Source organism: Alosa pseudoharengus, unplaced genomic scaffold, assembly GCF_046254945.1.
Source record: "Alosa pseudoharengus isolate Yale_2024_CS ecotype anadromous, Long Island Sound unplaced genomic scaffold, YU_APseudo_1.1 YU_APseudo_1.1_scf_11, whole genome shotgun sequence".
Lineage (NCBI taxonomy): Eukaryota > Metazoa > Chordata > Actinopteri > Clupeiformes > Clupeidae > Alosa > Alosa pseudoharengus.
In genome coordinates this window covers 3131709-3153235 of record NW_027468576.1, presented here as the reverse complement: position 1 = coordinate 3153235, position 21527 = coordinate 3131709, and the positions used below count along the sequence as shown (strand labels likewise).

Sequence of the window (21527 nt, the reverse complement as noted above, 5' to 3'; positions counted from 1 at the left end):
AACCTCGTAACTGACTTACTGGCTGAGTAATAAACTTTTTTCCGAAATCAATGCTAACGTGACGTAAATTACGTAATGAGCATGCGACCAGAGCGGGTGAAAGCGTCGCACAGGAGCAAAATAACCGTATTCTCTGGATAAGAACGAAAACATCGGACCACAACATTTCAGCGAAGTTTTGATGGATTAACAGTAGGCTATGAATGTGGCGAGTGCTGTTTATATGAAATCACATTTATCTACAAACAATTAGACATTTAAGAAAAGTAAATGCAGACGTGGTAGTAACAAAGTAAGGGGCTACATACCCAATCTCTCGGTGCAGCTTTCACAAGAGTTACAGACTATGTGCCTACATTACATCTACGTCCCCTAAGCCTGCGCAGAAAGCCTCATCGACCAATAGGAAACGGTTGAAATTTGCTTCACCCGTCTCGACTGACGTCTACGTGATGACTCTGTCCATATCTTTTACTGTCTACCAGTCGTTGCTTTTCCCCGGCGTCGATTCGCGATTGAGACATCCATTCTCCAGTTTAATTTTTGCTGTTGTTGCGAGCGAGCTAATAGGCTACGATATGGGAAATACTTTCAATACGATCAGCTTCAGAAATGAATGGGTTTTTCTTAGTCTGTGCTAGGCTACACCTTCCCACCAAGTTGAGCGAAATTTTTAATTTTTGTGATGTTGACAAACATGCATAGCATATGGAAGCTCTTGATAGCCCATGGCACTAACGTCTATAAAAACAATTTATGGAATAAAAAATGTACCTCGGATTAGCATTGCTGTTTATTGTTAAACTGCAATTTTCAGCAGCCAGCGGAGGGCATTTAGTCTACTATGCTTCAGGACAATATTTTGCGTCTCCCCTAATTCTGAAGCAGTGGCACCGCTAAATGAAGAGGAAACACTGAGAAGAAATGTATGTTTTAAATAAGCTACATCAATACAATATATAATATGTGAATTGAAACTGGACGGGCCATAATAACCTCTGACTAGTTTTAGTCAAGTCAAGTCAAGTCATATTTATTTATATAGCACACTTAAACGCAATGTAATTGACCCAAGGTGCTCAGAAAATACAAAATAATAATAATAATAATAATAAACAGATTATGATTGTAGATAAAAAAAAAACATATGGTTACTGAAACTACTACTACTGTACTATAGGCCTAGAGAAAGATGTACTACAGTAAAGTTAAAGATGCCAGTTAATATAATGCAGAAAAGAAATAGAAAATAAGATAAAAAAATAAAATAAAAAAAAGGGGAGAAATTAATGGACATTATAGGCCAAAGAAAATAGATGGGTCTTTAAATTTGATTTAAAGCTACTGATGGTGTACACAGGACATAATTTCTATAGGGAGATTATTCCAGAGTCTAGGGGCAGCAACGGAAAAAGCCCTATCACCTTTAGTTTTTAGGGTTGCATTTGGGACTGATAGAAGAAGTTGTGAGGAAGACCTCCGTGGCCTAGAAGGACAGTAGGGACTTAAAAGGTCACAGATATACTGTGGTGCCATTCCATTTAGGGCTTTGAAAACAAAAAGTAAAACTTTAAAATGAATTCTGTATTTGACAGGTAACCAATGGAGTTGGGCCAGCACAGGACTTATGTGCATATGTTTCTTTTCCAGTAAGAAGCCTAGCTGCTGCATTTTGGACTAATTGAAGTCTAGCAAGGGTAGATTGGTTCAGACCTAAATACAGAGAGTTAGTCCAGCCTAGATGTAACAAAAGCATGGATTACAGTTTCTAAGTCAGTATATGAGAGCCAGGGCTTTAATTTAGCTATTTGTTTTAGTTGAAAAAAGCTTCCCTTAACCACACTACTGACTTGCTTATTGAAATTCAAAGAGGAATCTAGGAAAACACCTAGATTTCTGACCTCACTGTGGCAATTTACAGCCAGTGGCCCAAGTGCATTTCTCAGCTGCAATTTACAGCTGAGTGGACCAAAAATAAATATCTGTTTTCTTTTCATTTAATTGTAAGAAATGTGCAGCCATCCAACTCATGTCATTAAGGCAGTTAAACAGGCTTTCCAAAGTGCAGGAACTTTCGGCTGTTAATGGCAGATAAAATTGAGAGTCATCAGCATAGCAGTGATATTGAATGTTATGTTTGTTAAAAATGGAGCCAAGAGGCAGCATATATAGGGAGAATAGCAGAGGGCCTAAAATGGAACCCTGAGGGACACCACATTTGATAGGAGCAATGGACGAAGGGCAATTACCGAATCTTACAGAGAATGTTCTATCATTTAGATATGATGTGAACCATTTCAACACCACCCCTTGCAGACCAACTTCAACCTCCAGACGTTTTAACAGGATGCTATGGTCAATGGTATCAAAAGCAGCACTAAGGTCAAGAAGTGCTAAGAGGGCACAAGACCCATTATCTACTGAGAAAAGAATATCATTTTGCACCTTAAGTAGAACATATTCGGTGCTATGAAGTTTTCTAAAACCTGACTGAAATGTATCAAGGATGTTGAAAGCATTTAAAAAAGAAGTTTAGGCTACTTATTGTTAAATTGCAATGTGAGCGGCAGCCAGCAGGGGAGGATACGTCGGCAGGATTATTTAAAAAGCAACTGCAACTACATTGTGCGTCTGCTCTAATTCTGATACCGTGGGGGTATTAATTAAACCGTGGCAGGCCGCCATGCTGAAATAAACGTAGAGGAAACACTGCTATCATTTTGAATAGCCTATGCCAAAGTTATTTTGAGTTTATAGGCTACTATTTATTCATTCACTCGTTTTGTTGAAGAGTGAAGACAATCAAACTCGCAATTGATTTCAAACCATGATCATTGTTGTTTAAAATAAATGTTAAAAAATAACTTGAATGAAATCATTCTTGGATCATAGAAGACGTAAATGTCTTGCAATGTTATTAATTTCTATGATTTTGGTAGCACTACACAAACTAAGCCCACAAGCTAGCAAACATGACACGAGCTAAAAGGACATTTCCAGATGTAAACGTTTGCCAATGGGTTGCATAGCCTACTCAAATGTCAGTAAACCAAGTCTGCCTTAATTAACTTACTTTCATAGCCTTGGTAGGTTAGCAACACTAGGTTGAGAGATGCAAGTAAGCAGATCATTAACGTTAGCCTTCTATTTATTGTCATCAAAACTGCAGAGGAACGAACAAGGGCAGTTTCTGGGGTAAGCAGAAGTGAGTGCGGCATCTGGCTTAATATTCTGCGCGAGTGACTGTTGTAGTAGGTGAAATTTCACAAGGAAACTACGATGTTTGGTGAAATTTGCAAAAAAGTTGCGGTGTTTGGACAAAATTGCGAGGTCTCCCAGAATTTGTGGGGATTTGCTGAATTTGCGTTAATTGTTGCGATCGCAACATCACGAATTCCTGGACTGACACTGAGAGGCTCTGATGTCTTAATTCTCTTAATTCCACAGTTGTGAATGTAATTGCCCGGATTCAACGACTGGCAAAGTCGTTGAATCCGGGCAATTACATTCACAACTGTGGACCATTTTGAGAACCGTAACAATTGTTTTTGAAAATCCTCTTGTATCGTGACCTCAGTTGTCAATGCATCGACCACATTGACCTCAGGGCTCTCCCACCAATAGCTCTAATGTTCCTTGGTTGGCCACTATTTCTCTCTCCCAGAGGAAGTGGGGCCCTGTGAGCCAAGTCGAATTGATAAGCTCCTCTACCTTCAGGCCCCTTGAAGCATGTTCAGCAGGGTTCTCCTCCGTGTTGATGTAATAACACTGTCTTGCCCAGGGTCTTTTTTAGTCCCAGTCTGTCCCTGTGCACACACACACACACACACACACACACACACACACACACACACACACACACACACACACACACACAGCCTATTAGAGTAAGGGCAAGTGAAACCAAGGCAGAATGCAGTAATGGCAAGTGAAATCAAGGCAGTAGATACTGCACTCTGCCTTGGTTTCACTCTACTTTTCTATACAAACTGCAAACTAAAAATGTGAATTTAGCTAAGAAGTGTATTAGGTAGCCATATGAAATTGAAGAGACAGATTGAAGAGCAGATCATGTACTTCTTATTTGTGCAAATGTTTTTTTTGTAAAAGTGCAGATACTGCTATTAGCCTTTGTAGGGCAGAAATAAGGAAAGGTCACGTGAAACACACCTTCCCGCCCAAGAACAAAATTAAACATGATCAATTTACATGAATTGCATAATCCAAATACAATGACCCAATTTTTACATACAATATACAATGTTACATTCACATAAAATATCTTATTTCCTCCTATGCTTCAACTGACCTTCCAGCGTCAGCTACAGTCATATTCTAATTAAGAAAGTGAGAAATAAACAATATGGCACAATTATAGCACTGCTGAAACAAAACATGAGACTTTTGCAGAGTACAGTACTGTATAATATATATGTAAGGGATAATGTATAGAACGCTGGCAGGGCGACCTGCGGAGGGGTCTTGTTCCACCCTGAAGGGACTTATTTTTCCAATAATGACCGGCGTTCTATACATTATCCCGCTTATTACACAGCTACATGCCAAAACGAAATAATAAACTCCCCACGATATGACTTTAGCCTACATAGCCTAGCCTATTTGTTACCATTCATCGTGGCATTTGCTGAGAAACAAATAGTTCGCAACAGCACACGCTGAACTTGAATCAAACATTCTTTAGAACACAGCTGATCAACCGTCTGCTTTCACTTTTGAATGAAGTTCCAGTCCTTGCGTAGTGATATGAAATACCTGAATTAGAAGCGCAAACTCCGTTGCCATTGACAGCGGTCATTATTTTTTTCAGGTCCTTTCCTCAGAAATAATGACCGCTAGAACTTTGGGAAATCCCATTCAAGTCAATGGAGCGTTCTACTTGCCTTGTGAAGAGCCGTGTAATATATATATATATATATATATATATATATATATATATATATATATAGCCTACTGTATATATATATATGTGGGTCATTCTATAATTTATGGTACATTTCCCGTCTCCATGATAAAGTTTTAGTTATTATCAAAAAAATAAATCTTTATGGAATCAATTTTGAACAATTATGCTAATAAAACACCCTTTCACCAATAACAATGCTTTATATTTATTTTAGACCCAATTTATCCACAAAATATTAACTAAATTACTTATACACCCCATTTATTGACTACAGAGTCATGCATTCAACTTGACTAAACATGATGTTATCAAGTCTAATGTAATCAAGTCTTGAATTTCCCCTTGAGGATCAACAAAGTATCTATCTATCTAATGATCTATTTTTTGGAGATTCATTTACTAACTGTTAATAAGTAAGGGATAACGGCCGCCAAGGTGTCCTGTTATACAGAATTAATGGACCAGGGTGAGAGGCAAAGAACTCCCCATCGTGCAGAGGATTTAATTCCGTATAACAGGATACTTCGAAGGCTGTTATCCCGCTTATCACCCGGTTGCCACTATAGGCAATAGTCATGCCTTTAACATGCAAAGGAAACAAGCGGTTCCGTTTAAAAAGGAACGGTGGAACGGTGATTAAACTTTTTTTACCAGATCTACTTCATAGGTGTCCTGTTATTCAGAATTAATAGCCACCCCACCAGCCAATCAGAAAACAGTATTTCTTCTCTCCGGGTGATAACATCAGTTATAGGCTATACAATGCCTATTTTCTGTATTATGCAAGATTTAAGTTTTAAAAAATATAATTTTGGTCTGTCTCAAAGTTCTTGTCAACTCTGTTATAAAACTGCTTAAAATCTACACAGACTTTGAATATGAAGCATGATGCCTACACAGAGAGATGTCAATTCCTCTGACAGGAAACTTTGGAAAGGCAGTGAGATATGTTAAACTTCTTCTCTCATTAATTTGAACAAAATGTTCAAATCTACACCAATAGTAGATTAATTATCTGTCAACTCTGTTATTGCGTTATTGGAGTGAAACTCTCACTCAATTTTTAAAAAACAATAAGATGATTAAAAGCCATTAAATTCTGGTTTTATACATATCATTTAGTAACTAGTTTGAGGTTAGGATGTGGAGCCAAGCCACAAAATGATGGGAAATGTCACTCTGTTAATTCTGTGTTAATTCTGCATAGATTAATGATAACAGAGTTGACAATGATGTGCTGTCAACTCTGTTTTCAATAGCATTTAATGAGTGTTAACTCTGTTAATTTAAGATTTTGCTCTTAAAATGATGGCTAAATATGTTTTTTTTTGTTTCAAATGTATATCAGATAGATAGATAGATAATGCTTTATTGATCCCCAAGGAGAAATTCAAGGGTCTCTGTAGCATACAGACATCACACACAACATGCACTTACAGCAGAAATGGTAAACATAAGTATAAGTATAAACATATAACTAAACTCCACTGTACAATAAAGACAGTAGAAGATAAGAAAACTAACAAAACTAAATACTAAATACACTATATAAATTAAATTGAAAAAGTCCAATGTGCTTGAGGGTGATCAAGCATAAGACGCTTGTAGTGACAGGGCCGGGACTGGTAAGGTGCTCAAGGGAGCATGGTGAAGGTGCAAAAAGTAGTCCAACCATAGTCCTTTAGTTATGTGTGCATGGCAAGGTGCTCAAGAGAGTGAGTGTCATGGTGAAGGTGCAAAAAGTAGTCCAACATTAGTGCAACAGTGCAAGAATAAGGTCTAGAGACCAGCATAAATAATATGGACAAATAGGAGAGTAAAGTATAATGTAGACAAGGTAATATAAAAAACTATGTCAGTGCAAGGACAGGTTGAGGTAATAGGGTTATAGCCATTCATTCATTCAGTATTGTAGCAGAAGCCTGACCGCAGCCATTGATCATGTGTGCTAATATAGCATGAAAAACAGTGTAGCAGTAAAACAGTAGTGAAAACATTAGGCTGTGGACATTAGTAAAACAGTAGTAAAACAGTAGTAAAGCAGTAGTGGGCAGTCAGTACTCAAACATGGAGAGGGTGGAGAGGCAGACAGACTAAGCAGAGAAGTCTATCTCTCCTCTTCCCTTTAGTGAGGCATTGAACAGTTCAATGGCCCTGGGGACAAATGACTTCCTCAGCCTTTCAGTTGTGCATGGCAGTGAGCGAAGTCTCCAGCTGATCAAGCTCTTTTGCTTTTTAATAGTGCTGTAGAGTGGATGACATTCATTGTCCAAGATGTTGATCAGTTTATTCAGGGTCCTTTTGTCAGATATTGAAGTGATGCACTCCAGTTCAGCTCCCACTACAGAGCCAGCCTTCCTTACCAGCCTGTCAAGTCGCCCAGCATCCTTCTTCTTTGTGCTTCCTCCCCAGCATACCACTGAAGAGGACGCTAGCCACAACAGACTGGTAGAACATCCTGAGGAGCTTGCTGCACACATTGAAGGACCGCAGCATCCTCAGGAAGTACAGCCTGCTCTGTCCTTTCTTGTAGAGTGCATCAGTGTTGGCTGAACAGTCCAGTTTATTGTCCAGGTGGAGACCCAGATACTTGTAGGTGCTTACCACCTCCACATTGACCCCATCAATGGAGACTGACTGTAGCGGAGCGGGCTTAGACCTGCGGAAATCCACCACCATCTCCTTGGTCTTTGAAGTGTTGAGTTGAAGGCGATTGAGTTTGCATCAATGCACAAAGTCCTCCTCCAGGCTCCTGTACTCCTCCTCTTGCTCGTCCCTGATACACCCCACAATTGCAGTATCGTCAGAAAACTTCTGCATGTGGCATGACTCGGTGTTGTAGCAGAAGTCAGATGTGTACAGGGTGAACAGGACTGGAGAGAGCACAGTTCCCTGTGGCGCTCCGGTGCTGCTGATCACAGTGTCAGAGAGACAGTTCTTCAGTCTGACGAACTGTGGTCGCTCGGTCAGGTAATCTGTAATCCAGGTTACCAGGTGAGTGTCCACACCCATCTGCAAGAGCTTGTCTCCCAGTCTGAGGGGTTGGATGGTGTTAAAAGCACTTGTGAAATCAAAGAACATGATTCTCACCCTTGTCTAGGTGAGAATAGAGCTGCACAGTCCCGCCCACAGCCGATGCCGGATGTAAAAAGTCAATGCAATTTCTCCATTGACAATTGCGGTGTAAGCCATAAAAACTTAACTGCACGTGGTAGACTTAAAACCAGCTACGGTTGTACTAAGCGATTGTATATGCTCCTATAGACACCAAGAGTTCGTGGGGCACTAACCTTGTTTTGAGATAAATGCCTTTTATTCGCGATCTCTTGGATAAGTACTTCATTACCCACAATCCTGAACAATCCCACAATCCCACAGTGATGCCTCTGATTGGTGGAAAGGCCGTTATGGTCATAGTTTGAAACTTTCTCAGCGGAAAAATATTGACAAAGATGGAGGAGTTTTTTACTGCCTATGGCGAAAATCTTAATGTGATTAAAAACTTTCTTGACGAATATTGGTACTTGTATCAACAAGGATTGGGGTTTATACATCACACGAACTTAGTCAGGGCCAATACACTATCAAATAGACCACTGTAAATGTTAGTTTAAACACTCAAACTTTTCAGGTAGGCTAGCACTAGCCGACAGGCTAACCTTTAGCATTTCCGACATTGTATGTCATTACATAATGCAGCTAACATTAGCCTACATGCTGCAACACAGGTATGAATATTATGTTTTAGTGAGTGTCCAAAGGGGTGAAAGCCACTTTAAATCGGGTCACATTATTGACTGTTGTGTGTCCGAGAGTCAGTTTGTGGGTTTTGTAAGGGTCAGCAGCATGAGGGACAAGACCTACAAAGTTGTGGTGAGTTAGCTAAGCAGGGAGGTTGTAATGTTAATGCTGCTAGCAGTGCTAGTTAACATTAGCTAGGCTACTGTAGCCTTCATACTGTATGATTCATATTAATCATTAACCTAGGAATACTTCGTGCATTTAATGAACATTTTGTGTAATACTTCACGGCAAATTAATAAACTGAATATGGTGGTCCAAGAGCAGACCATGCATCAGTCCGACTGAGCAGTGATGACAGCATAGGATGAGTCAGGTAACGTTATGAAGCACTGCCGTTAACGTTAACCGCTTTCACACACGATATAAAATACACGATGATAAATATAAAATTCAATATCAAAACACTATTATTTACACGATTACTCCTGAAATAACTGCTATTAACTGCACATTCACTATATAAAAATTACTGTTTGGAGGAAAGGGTTCGCTGCTGTCGCCGTTTGGAAATGAATAATTTCGCGCTGGTTCGTGCTGCTTATATATTTTTCAGTGAGGCCCGGTGGTTTATGGGATGAGTAGTTCCTTCGCTCGGAAATGAAAATATGTACACAGTCTTGTACCTTTGACTTTTTTTGGATTTTCTCTTCGTTTTTTCACTCGAAATGATATGTTGTATGCTTATGAGTTATGCCGTAGCTGGTTAGCCTAAGACATGCTGTAAAACTCTTTAGATACGGATGTTTCCAAACGTCAATGGGACAAATGAATGGGAATCTTACATCCGGCACCTAACCGCGTTTTGGCTGTGGGCGGGACTGTGCAGCTCTATATGTCCTGTGTAAAAGATAAGTGATGGCATCGTCCACGCCCACTTTCTCCTGGTATGCAAATTGTAACGGGTCTAGTGCATAGAAGATGTGTTACAACCAGTGTTGGGGGTAACGCGTTACAAGTAACGCGTTAGAGTACTCTTATTAGTTTTTTTCAGTAACGAGTAATCGCGTTAGTTTTGCGAATTCAGTAATCAGTAACTCCGTTATTTTCCAAAATAAGCACTCGTTACTCCGTTACTTTAAGAATTTCCCTCGATAAGGAAAGTAAAGTCCCTGCTTTTCTGCATTTAGTCAGATGTGGCTGCTTGCGTCTGTCCCCCGCTCCTTGCCTCTCTCTGTGTGTGTGTGTGTGTGTGTGTGTGTGTGTGTGTGTGCAGGCGCACCTGCAGGTGTACGTCCATACACACTGTGCGTACCATCAAGCTACTCAACAATTCACACCAAATTGGCTTACCATACCTTCCCAACTATGCACAGTATCCCTTTAGCTGCATGCCATTAGGCTATTTACCATTTTCTATTTCGTAAAGTTAGTGAACACGTTATCAAAATTAACGTGCACACATTTTGTTTGAGCAGGAGAGAGAATACGCACGCAGACACGCAATAGGCTACTTGTTGTTTTCTTTTACTCGGCTATCTATATATGGTTATCAGCACACAATGTTGAGCTAATTCACTAACTCAATACTCATCAATGGATATCACAAGTTTAAACAACGAAAACAAAGGATGGAGGCAGCAAAGCTAGGAGTTATTCCAGATGGGCAAGAACAAGGTAGGCAATTGGTGTGCTTGTCAGAACGTTAGACTGCACTAAAGCCAGACGTCACGCTAGAACAAAATAGAACAAAACTAAAGGTAACTTTAGCCTGTATAGGGCTGTATCAAGTTGTCCAAATGAGTAGGTCATTGTAGACATTGTCGTTGTATTATTGCATGTGGATGTTGTTATGCTATGTAGGCTACTTTTTTGCTGACCAACGGACCTAAAACGGACAAATATTGTTCACGAGTGATTTTTTTTTTGCGGGGGGTGATGAGTGTGCCTACCATAGCATTAATTCCTGCAGGCGCCCCTGTGTGTGTGTGTGTGTGTGCGCGCGCGCGCACCTGTGTGTGTAAGCTACGTGTGTTTGATTCTTGGAGGTACGCGCATTATTTTGAAGGTTAAGCACTTTGTTAGGCCTGCACTTGTAAAGTTGATTTAGGCTATTAATAGTGTGATGCACTGTTCTTTTGTGCGCAGCCTAATACAGTAAGCTACATTCTTATGTTAAAATGAAAAAAGAGGAAACGACATCGGACAAGGATGTTTACTGTTTTTTTGTTTTTGTTTTTATTAGGCTATTACTCTGCCTATTACCGGTATATGCTATTCATGGAAGCTGTTCTAATTCTCAAAGGATGAATGCCTGTTAAATAAAACGTGCAATATGCTGACTGTCTTTCCTGTCATTATCCTAAAGTTAGATTCATGATTGATTCATAAACAGTCAGCACTGTCGGTGCATCTAAAGGAGGATGTTGCTGCTGCAGGCAGAGACGCACCCCAAACGCGTTTTAATTGTTGGTAATGCACGAGTACTCTAACGCGTTACTTTTATTTATAGGTAACATAGTAAGGTAACGGATTACTTTTAATTGATAGTAACGTAGTAACGTAACTAACTACTTTCAAAAGTAACGATACCCAACACTGGTTACAACTAATATTTTTACCACATGATTTCTTTTTTTTTTTAATTATATATGTAAAAGCTACCTTTTTTTTAGAAAATATACACCTCTTGGAAATTTGCCAGTGGAATGTGTTGTTTTTTTTTTTATTTCAGGACAAAAAGAAGCAATCTTATCAGATTCAAAGTTGCTACAGTGACTGTAGAGACAAAAGTTCTCTTAGGGAAATGTATCACATTTGCTAAATATATATAATTAAATTATATATATATAATTTTACAGAGTTGACAGATTTTTCTGTTAATACATTTTTTTTTAAATAAATACTTGAAGTCTTACAGGTTTAAGCTCAGCAAATACTTGTCATGGTAACTTTGTGTGTTAAGTGTGTTCTATGACTATAAAAAAGTTTAATGATAAAAACTCATACATTTTTTTGGGTTTCTCTCTACACACGTAGACCTACCCTGAATTATAGAATGACCCATAATGTTGCAAAGGCAACATAACCCTTTTGCAATTATGTAGGCCTAAGCACATAATGTAATCTGAAAACTGCTGCCCTGATTAAAAATCAATGCAACTGATCAGCTGGTATTCTGTCTATAATGGAGGAGTGAAATGGAAATTTCTAAGTGACCCCAAACCTTTGACCGGTTGTGTGTCTTTATTTGTGTTTCCTGCATTCACTGGCGGACCTGCATACATGGGCCGGACTGCATGTGTCGCCCCACCCAAGATGTATCCCCGCCCTTCCCTTCTTACCGCAGTGATGTGTTCTCGTTTTGTCAGCCATTTCCTATCGGACCGCTGGCTATTGCTCCACTAGAACGGCTTATTCGTTCTCTCATATATTGGGCTTGTAATACCGAGCAAAGGCAAGCCATCAAGGACGCTGATCTGTTTATGAAACGCGGTCCTGTGGGTCGTTTAGTACCCCACCCACGCATTTCGGAGTTTCTTTGGACAGAGCTGACAAAAACAAAAACAAAACGAACAAAAATAACAAAGTTACAGGCCAACGTTAATGTGGGAAATCCGCAGTAATGGCTCTGAAGATTGTTAAAGGGAGCATCGATCGGATGTTTGACAAAAACCTTCAGGATCTAGTGCGTGGCATTAGAAATCACAAGGAGGACGAGGTAAGTTCTTATTAATGCAATAGCTTGCATTTGTTTTTCCCCCTGAATATTTAGTTAGCGATATCCTGTTCTCATTCAGTTGGCTGGCGTCAGGTAACGGTAACATTAACGTTAGGCTGCGTGACAAAGCAACTAACGTTAGCAAACTAACCTTTGCCGAAAACCACATTCTCGTTATGAAGCTTAACGTCAGCGACCAGGCAAGCTTACCAGCACATTGACCGATATACTAAACGTGAACATTTTCTTTGCTCGGCTGGTTAGCTAAGTCCTAACGTTACCTGAACAGTTAGCTGCTAGCTGGGGTCACAAATGCTAACGTTAGCGCTACGCGAAATATTCCACCTTATGACACCTCGTCGGTCTCTGTACCGATGGACAGCAAGTGAATGCTTGCTCTGACAGTCACTACTTGTTGATGTTGGAATTGTTTTGATTGGACTGATTAAATTAAATGAGAGGGATAAATATCTAGCAAAATGTAAAAACAAAGATTCTTTTATAACAATCATGGTTCATCAACCGTCTCTAGTAAAGATAATGTCAAGGGGCCACGTCATCTTGGAGCCGGAAGTAAATAATCCATATGCCGTAGGCCTGGAGATTTGCAGTAAACTGGATTCACATGATGTAGCCTATGACCAGAGAATGTCTAATAAGGGCTCTGCTATGACGGGCTCTGCTATGACCCACACAGTACTTTGCAGATTGCGAACTGATGATGCATGTCACAGCTGTTGTATTGACTGTTTTATCGAAACTGTTTTCTGGTGATGGGTGTTTTTATTATTATTATTTTATAACTCACTTTCAGAACAGTTCAGAACAATATGTACATGCTATGCAGTGTACCGTGTACAGATCTCCTGCCACTAAAATAATTCTTGTTGGATTGTGACCAGCATTTTGCATCCATAGCATTGTGGTTAACTGTGGTATGTTATTGTGATATTCTGTTGTTGTTTTTTTGTTTCAATTATCAGCTTGCTAATGAGTTTTGTACTGTCCAGGTTAAGATACAGTGATATTATTGGTCAGTTATGCTGTTGCAGCAAATGGGGATTCTATTAAAATATCGGAATCCTGTGGAGACTTAAGACATATGTTTAATATAGTATTTTAGTCCTTTTGCTACATTGCTACCTAGATAATTTGTCTAAGGTCCTCTGGAGCCCTGCCGATAGGGTTTCAGGAGTTTTTGTGCAACCTGAAGCTGACTGCTTGGATAAAGTGTCTGTTGTTCAGTCCACTATGCACAGTTCACTAAATTATAAATGTTCTTTGAATGAGTTGTGTGGATGTGGTTACCCCCCCCCCCCCTCTTGCCCTTTGACCGCAACACAGATGGGTAGCACCCAATTCTACCAATGTGTAGTGTGTGTTAGTGTGTTATGATGGCATATAGTCAGAGATGTTACAGGTTGGTCATTCCGTATCACATCGGATAAGGTTGTTGCTGCACCATCTCAGATTTTGTTCAAACCTTGTCTAGCCTGTATCATGTGTCCCAAACCCAAGGCCTGTACAATATTTCTTTTTAAATCCTATGTCTTCATATTTTTACAGCCCTTCATATTAGTCTTTCAGTTTTATAGCCTGAAAAACACGTTTTCTGGGAGGCAATGTTTAAGCATTAATATCATGAAGTATTATTTAGGGCTGCACGATTATGACCAAAATGATAATCACGATTATTTTGATCAATATTGAGATCACGATTATTTATCACGATTATTAATTAATTTTACTGACAAAAATATTTTTTCCCTAAACATATTGGACTTGCTATTTGGCTCACCCAAATTCTTCCCCTCACATTTACTCCCCTAAATTACTGCAAATATAGATTTGACTGCGACTTCCAAACTTCCAAACAACTTCTAAACAAATGTTTTGTGCGTGCTACTTTCTTAATATTTGGGAAAACGCCCACCAGGAATCCTCCCAACGCTCCCCATTAGCCACTTAAGCTCTGCTTCGTGTTCATGAGTTTACTGTAATCGTTAGTCCAGGGGTGTCCAAACTTTTTGACTGAAGGGCCACATTGGGTTTTGAAAATTGGCCAGCGGGCCACACACAAATAATAATAATAATAATAATAATAATAATGTTTTGTATTATTTAAATGACAAAATAATTTTGTTGTAGAAAATTAATTTCTTAAGAAATACTGTTAATTTGATGCTGTTTAATTCATTTATATCTGCTGCAATGGAGATACTATGTATCTCGATGTGACAAGCTGTTTTGACATTGACATTGTAAACATTCTCTAAGAAGAGTGTAAAGCAGTTTGCAGTAGCCTAAAGTTAACCACAACGTCGTCTATCGCTGGAAAAAAATAGCGAGCGGCCTATGATAAACTAATAAATGCTCGGCGGGCCGGATTAAAGTGCATGGCTGGCCGCAGTTTGGACACCACTGGTTTAGTCATTCGTTGATATGTAAAACACTGACGTGTAGGCTACATTTTCATTATTGTTCACTCGTTTTGAGTAGGCTGTGTCTTGAAACGCATATGCATTGTAGGTTGCACATGTAGCTTATAAAATACATGAATAAAATTCACGGATCCCGTCGTTAGCTCAACTCTTATTACAGTATAGGCTATTGGAGGAAGCAAACAAGGACTAAAAGTTAACGTGATAAAAAAGGCATGTGTGGTTTACGTCATGTGATGTGTTTCACGGTATGAGTTGAGAGCCCTGCTTTGCTTATATTTTATATTTGCTTATATTTTATAACTTAACTTGACTGAAATCCGAAATATTTTCGAACAATGGATGATCCGCTTCGAGGGACAAGCTCTTGGCCTTCTGCTGTGCCACACATTTGATTTTTGATCGTCGTTTATTGTATAGTCTAACTAGCCTACTAATAGTTAACATAATGTCACTAGTCCACAGTGCATCAGGCTGAGCAGTGCAGGGAACAGCGGTCATTGGTAGGCTGCATGCAGGCACATGGTCAGACAGGTTTAAGGAGCGCTTGATTTGTTTTGTAGCGGAGCGTTCTATGGGTTGCCAGGTTGGTTCTATGGGTAGAGCACGCATTTGAAATATCGCTCGATCACGCAAATTTGATCGTGGTAAGCCAAAATCGTGATCGTGATTAAAATTCGATTAATTGTGCAGCCCTAGTATTATTCATAAACCCTAAACCCAGCCCTAAACTTTCTAGGATGGAAGACAAACATGCTTAGCCTGGCAGGCCATCCTATATCATTGAAATGTATAGTCTGGAATCGAACCATTCACCTCGCTTAATCCAAGGGGCGGGCAGAGAATTGTCTTTCAAACTGCCTAGGCATGCAATAGGCCAGCGCTACGACCAATCAGAACAAAGAGCAGGATGACGTGGCCAGAGCGATGAAAACAGTGAACGGGGAAGTAAACTTTTACCGTATCCGGTCGGCAAAACGGCAAATACATTCTTCTTCGAAAGGAATGACTTAAGTGCATTGTGTTGCTCAACTTTCAAAGAAAAGCACAAGTCCAACTCCTCCAAAGTTGACGCCAACGCCGATTCAAACAACCGCTCTTCGTTCGCCATAGCCACCTTCCTTGTTGCTACCGTCGCAGGACTGTCGTCTTTCTGTTAAGCCCGCCTTAAGACTCTAACAAAATAGAGCGCTGTGATTGGATGACGTCCACGGCGTCAGCCAATAGAAATCCCTATGGTTTGATACTAGACGTACAGGCTGAGCAAATTAATTTGCCGCTGCTAATGTGCGTCTAGATTTCTAGGCTAAAACATGCTCTCAGTATGACTGAATCATTAAAGGATTGTACGACATGCTCATTGGTGTTCCACAAGGCCCTAGATTTGGAAGTGCAAAAAGAGTGACATTAAGGGTAGTATAAACTTCGTTTTTGTACACATTTGGTATCGACAATAATTTTTTTCTTTAAATGCAACAGGCTAGTAAGCAAATGGAAGTATGTCAATGTGGCCCTTTAGTGGGTAATGTTGAAGTAGGTCAATGTATAGATCTTTAGTGATCAAAGTGGCAATGTTATACCATAGATTAATAGATAGCCTAGAGTAGTAATGGGAGAGAGAAATGTGAAAATTGGCCTATGATAGAATTAGAATCTCTATCGCGATAATGCATGTTGATGACAATTTAGAGCTACGAGTTGCAACCGGCTGCAACGCATCATCCTCATCTTGAGTGAACATGGCTGGAAGTGAAATGGAGGAGCTGGCGAAAAAGACTGGTGCAACATCCATTATTTGGACTTGGTTCAGATTTAAGCCGTCCGATGAGCAGCATCAAACTATACCCTGTAGAGCAGAGGTGGGCAAACTACGGCCTGCCACGCACTTTAATCTGGCCCGCCGAGCATTTAATTAGGTTATCATAGGCTGCTTGCTATTTTTTTTCTGCAATTGTCAACGTTGTGCTTAGTTTTACTGCTAACTGCTTTTCACACTTCTTAGAGAACGTTTACAATATGTATGTTACATAGAGATGATACTCTAGTAATCTCCATTGCAGCATATCTAACTTGAACACTATGCTACTCCATTAAATTGGGAACGCATTTGAGCGCGCACAAGAGGGAAAGAGTGGCAGATTCCAGCTGGCTTGTCATTGTTAATAATTGCTATCTCCTCCTTTTTAAGAAACTTAGCAAAGACCATTATGAGAACTAAACGTGTGGACACAATACTTAAAGTGACAGTGCACCATTTATAAATGAGTTAAACAGCATCAAATTTAAAAATCATATTACTTTGTCATTAGCATTTCAGTGACATTAAACATTAAACATTCGACCTGCCGGGCAATTTGGCCCTTGAGCCAAAAAGTTTGCCCACCCTGCTGTAGAGTGTGTGGAGCAACAGTTCCCGCTAAGAGAGGTAACACGACTAATCTGTTCTACCACCTCAAAATGAAACATGTCACTGAATACCAGCATTGCTTTTTCTTTGTTAAAGTTTCTGCAGCTAGTGTACTTGAATTTCATTTATACAACATTAAGTTGTACTACAGTTTTGCACAATAAATCAAAACTACATGCTACATACTACAAAATCAATTGACAAAAATGCACCATGCACATAGCCTACAAAACCATGTTTATATTTACAGTGTAACGATAGTGCAGACAAACTGTGTAATTGGTTTGCAAAACTATAAACTGACAATCAAGGTAGGCTAGTCTGCTGTTGTGGGAGACTTTGCTGGCTATCGTTAGTCAGCCAACATTAGGTAATGTAAAATGAACACGCAGCTAGCATATTTTGACAGTTTTAGATTAGGCAGCATATGCCTGCTGTATTATAACACAGACAGAAACCACTTGCTTTCTTATTGTAGGCCTAGTTTGTAATAAATGATGATGTGATGGCAAGCTACTTTATAGTTATTTGCTGTTGTGATAGAAACATCTTCACCAGCATTGATTAGCCTACTCACCAAGACTATGCCTACTCCGTTCATCATCATCATCATCATCATCATCATCATCAACTGTTTTTTATTCAGGGAGAAATTGACTGAGCATCAAGCTCTTTTACAGCAGCAGGGCTTAAAATTCATTTTTCAAAATGGGGGGGAATTCCCCCCTTAGGTTATTCATGAAGGGGGGATTTACACAATTTGGTATCAGATATTTCTGATACCAAATCAAGAATTGCGATTTCGATACTTCTTCGAAACTTTTTTAAAAATGTGTTTGATTTTGGGGCCCCACCACCCTGATGCCATCAGTAATATATATAAATATATATAATAAATATATGTTTCTATTTCATATATTTTTCAATTTATATAGAGTGTATTTAGTTAATAATGTATTTTTTAATGTATAGCATTTTACTAGTAATTACTAGTAGCTAAACATATTAAGTAATTTGAATGCTTCATATTGACGTTTAAACTTTAACACTTAGGCATATCTTTAATATATGGAATGTTTTTTGTGCCAAAATTAAATCAATAAATGAAATATGAAATCAATAAATGAAATATGAAATACATAATTAAAAGTTGAAATAAATAAATGAAATATGAAATAAATAAATAAAAGATTAAATAAATAGTTAAATAAATAAAAGATTAAATGTAAAAACCATATACATTGACATTGACATTCCATATGCACGGTCTTGCAATGTGCCATGAAATAAATAAATAGTTCTACGTCAGTCACCCATCAAGGCGGGACCTAGCCGCTGATTGGTTGCTGCCTGAAAAAAAAAAATCAAACTTTGTGAGCATGACTGGCTGATCAGAATAAAGTCATTGATAGAAGCTAAAAGCTAGTGCTACTGCTAACAGCCATAACCTAGGCATTTTCATTCAGAAAGATTGTGTGTTCTATGTTGCTAACTCTTGGCTGTGAGTTATCAGGACGTAAAAGCATAGCATCTAGTGTTGTCAAAAATCCTTGTCAGCTGCTGAGTTATACCCTCATATTGAGAACTAAAAAGTCTCTGGAAAGTTGTGGACACTGCTTGGGCAATGTAGCAAGCTGGCACTGACACTCACATAATAAGAGTTCACGGCATGGGCATCTCAAGCTTTATTGTTTATGTATCATATAACAAATGAGGTGAATTCAGCTCAAGTGAAGTTAACTGGGACGTCTGGGCACCCTACTATAAATAGAAGCAATAGCAAAGTCGTTTGCCATAGATAGAAGTTCGCTTTCTGTAGATGTCGATAACTAGCTAACGCTTGTGCTAACTGTTAGCGCTAGCTCTAGATGTGCACATAGCATGTCTTATTAACCCTCAGACACAGCAAACAGACCCATCAAATGACAGAACGCTTTCACACCTGATATCTTCCCAAAAGTATGAATTTAGAATGAAATCCTTGTTGTTGTATGTTTCGTGAGTTATGATACAAGTCTGAGCTATGTCCTTAGTCCAGTGTGGTTCACAGGTAGCAAGCCAGTACAGTCTGACTCAGAGCTGGATTACTTCGTGTTATTTCAGGCAGCAATCATATAGATGCATATAGAATGTAAATGTCAATGTATATATGTTTTTTACATTTAATCTTTTATTTATTTATTTATTTCACATTTTATTTATTTATTTAACTTTTTATTTATTTATTTAATCTTTTAATTATTTATTTCATATTTCATTTATTGATTTCATATTTCATTTATTTATTTAATTTTGTCACAAAAAACATTCCATATTAATGTGGTGTGCAGGTCTAATTGACCTATCGCAAGCCCCGCCCATCGAACGCGGATGAGCCAATGGCAGTCCAGTAGCTCCGCACATGTAGATTTCCGGTTTTATGGGATTGTATAGTGATGTATAGTGATGTAAATGGAAAAGGGACGGCCAAACGACATGTGTGGGATTAACGCAACACCAATACACAGAATAATGGCTTTCAATATTGATTATGCTTTTTTGTTATTATGTTAAATTAGATTAAATTATCTCCTCCCAGCTCTCCCCTATTTTAAGCAAAGGGTTAAGCTTACTCCTTAGCAAACCACAATGAATCAGTGCTCCACCACATCTATGGATTAAGCCAAACAGTTAACTCAATGTAAGTAAGATAAACAAGATCGTTTATTGTTCTCAGCACTGCCAGCATTATGTATAAAATGATTGTCACTTAGAGGAGACTCGTAGACAACTAAGGTTAGCATAGTTAGCTAACCGCTGCTAACATGCTAGCATCGCCTCGTCAGAAAAGCATGGGGCTGTGCACAGTAGTGTAACATTTATTCACCATAAATTAATAAAGTTGAAGTCGCTCTGCAATGTAGACTATGTTTCCTTTTATTTGCAGTACCATGTTCCTTACATGACATGACCTGGTGCCCTAGCAATATGCATGCAAGTCTATCTAGCACAGCTAGCTATTAATATCAGTGAGTCCCACTCGCCCCCGTCTAAGTTTGTCACCCAACAAACCTAGGATATTAATTTTTATACATGTGTCTCCATGGCATACTGGAGTTGTTCAACGGATTCTAAATGAAATCAGGTCCGTGGCTCTGTAAAAGAGCCTCTTAGGTTGTAACTTTTACAGACAGGCTTACAGCTATTTGAAGTTCTAGTCAACTCTCTAGCTGTCGGACTTAGCAACAGTAACTAAGGGGGGCGGGACTTCGCGAAAGGTCAATTGATTGCACGTTGGTGATGAGTAGGTGTAATTGAGTGCCTGTCACTTTAAGAAATTACGTGAGAGTAATTAGCCTCCCTTCAGCCTGACTGTTTTAGGCTAGTCGCTAGTGAATAAAAGTTGTGCATAGTGCATAAGGATATGTGGATGCAATTCATTATGTTTCTATGTAAAAATGTTCAAAAAAGTCGAAGACAATCTTTCTAGGATCAAGTGTTGATGTGACTTGAGCTAGCAGGATAGTTACCAAGGAGCTCTTTCCAGATGTAAAAGTTTGCCATGGTTACGTAGCCTATTTGCGTAAGTGCAAAGTGGTTCTCTCTCTCTCTCTCTCTCTCTCTCTCCGTGTGTGTGTGTGTGTCTGCGTCTGCATGAGGTTATGTTCAATTCAACTCGGTAGTTGCGGTCAATAGCACCGCATTCACGCCACTTCATGATTATATTAACGTCATCAGACAGGCTGTAAAAGTGTATGCAGGAATTTCTCGCATTATGATGGCTAGAGTTGCGGGACTTTAACAAATTATGCGCAATACCCGCAATACCGCAGTGAAATTTAAGCCCTGAGCAATGCCCTGAGTTACAAAATATACAACAACAATAATCAAAACAACAAAACAAGAACAATATAAAGATACAAAAGGCAAATAATAATAATATTAAAATATTATTTTCCTTCAATGATAAATGAATTTCTTGCTGGGTGTTATTTCTCCAAATTCTCGAGAGTTTCATAATTAGGCTATAAGGCTGTTGTATACATATGCCTATGCATTTACATTTTCAACCTGGCCAGTGTAAATGATCCATTATTCTCTATGGATATTATTTACTAAACTCCCCCTTGCTATGTCAGCTATGTCAAATTCTATTTTGGAACGTTATTTAGTAATAAAAACAACTGTAGACTGTCTTAAATGTTAATGTTAGCGCATTTAAAGATGAACTATTTTTAGAATCAGGTGTGTTGTGGGAAATTTCATGTAATTGGTCCAAATAGTAATATGCCATTGCTGAGCATTTGTGGCTGC

At 38.9% G+C, this 21527-nt stretch overlaps 1 protein-coding gene across 3 annotated transcripts in view; it reads left to right on the top strand.

Annotated features, from left to right (window-relative positions):
* Nucleotides 1-12042: 12042 nt before the first annotated feature.
* The window catches only part of ap3d1 (adaptor related protein complex 3 subunit delta 1), a 74392-nt gene continuing 64907 nt past the window's right edge, over nucleotides 12043-21527 (top strand). For all 3 annotated transcript variants that reach the window (XM_076277770.1, XM_076277769.1, XM_076277768.1), the window contains exon 1: nucleotides 12043-12386. In XM_076277770.1, coding sequence (XP_076133885.1) covers nucleotides 12291-12386 — 96 coding nt within the window. In that variant the 5' untranslated portion in view covers nucleotides 12043-12290. The remainder of the gene's footprint in view (nucleotides 12387-21527) is intronic.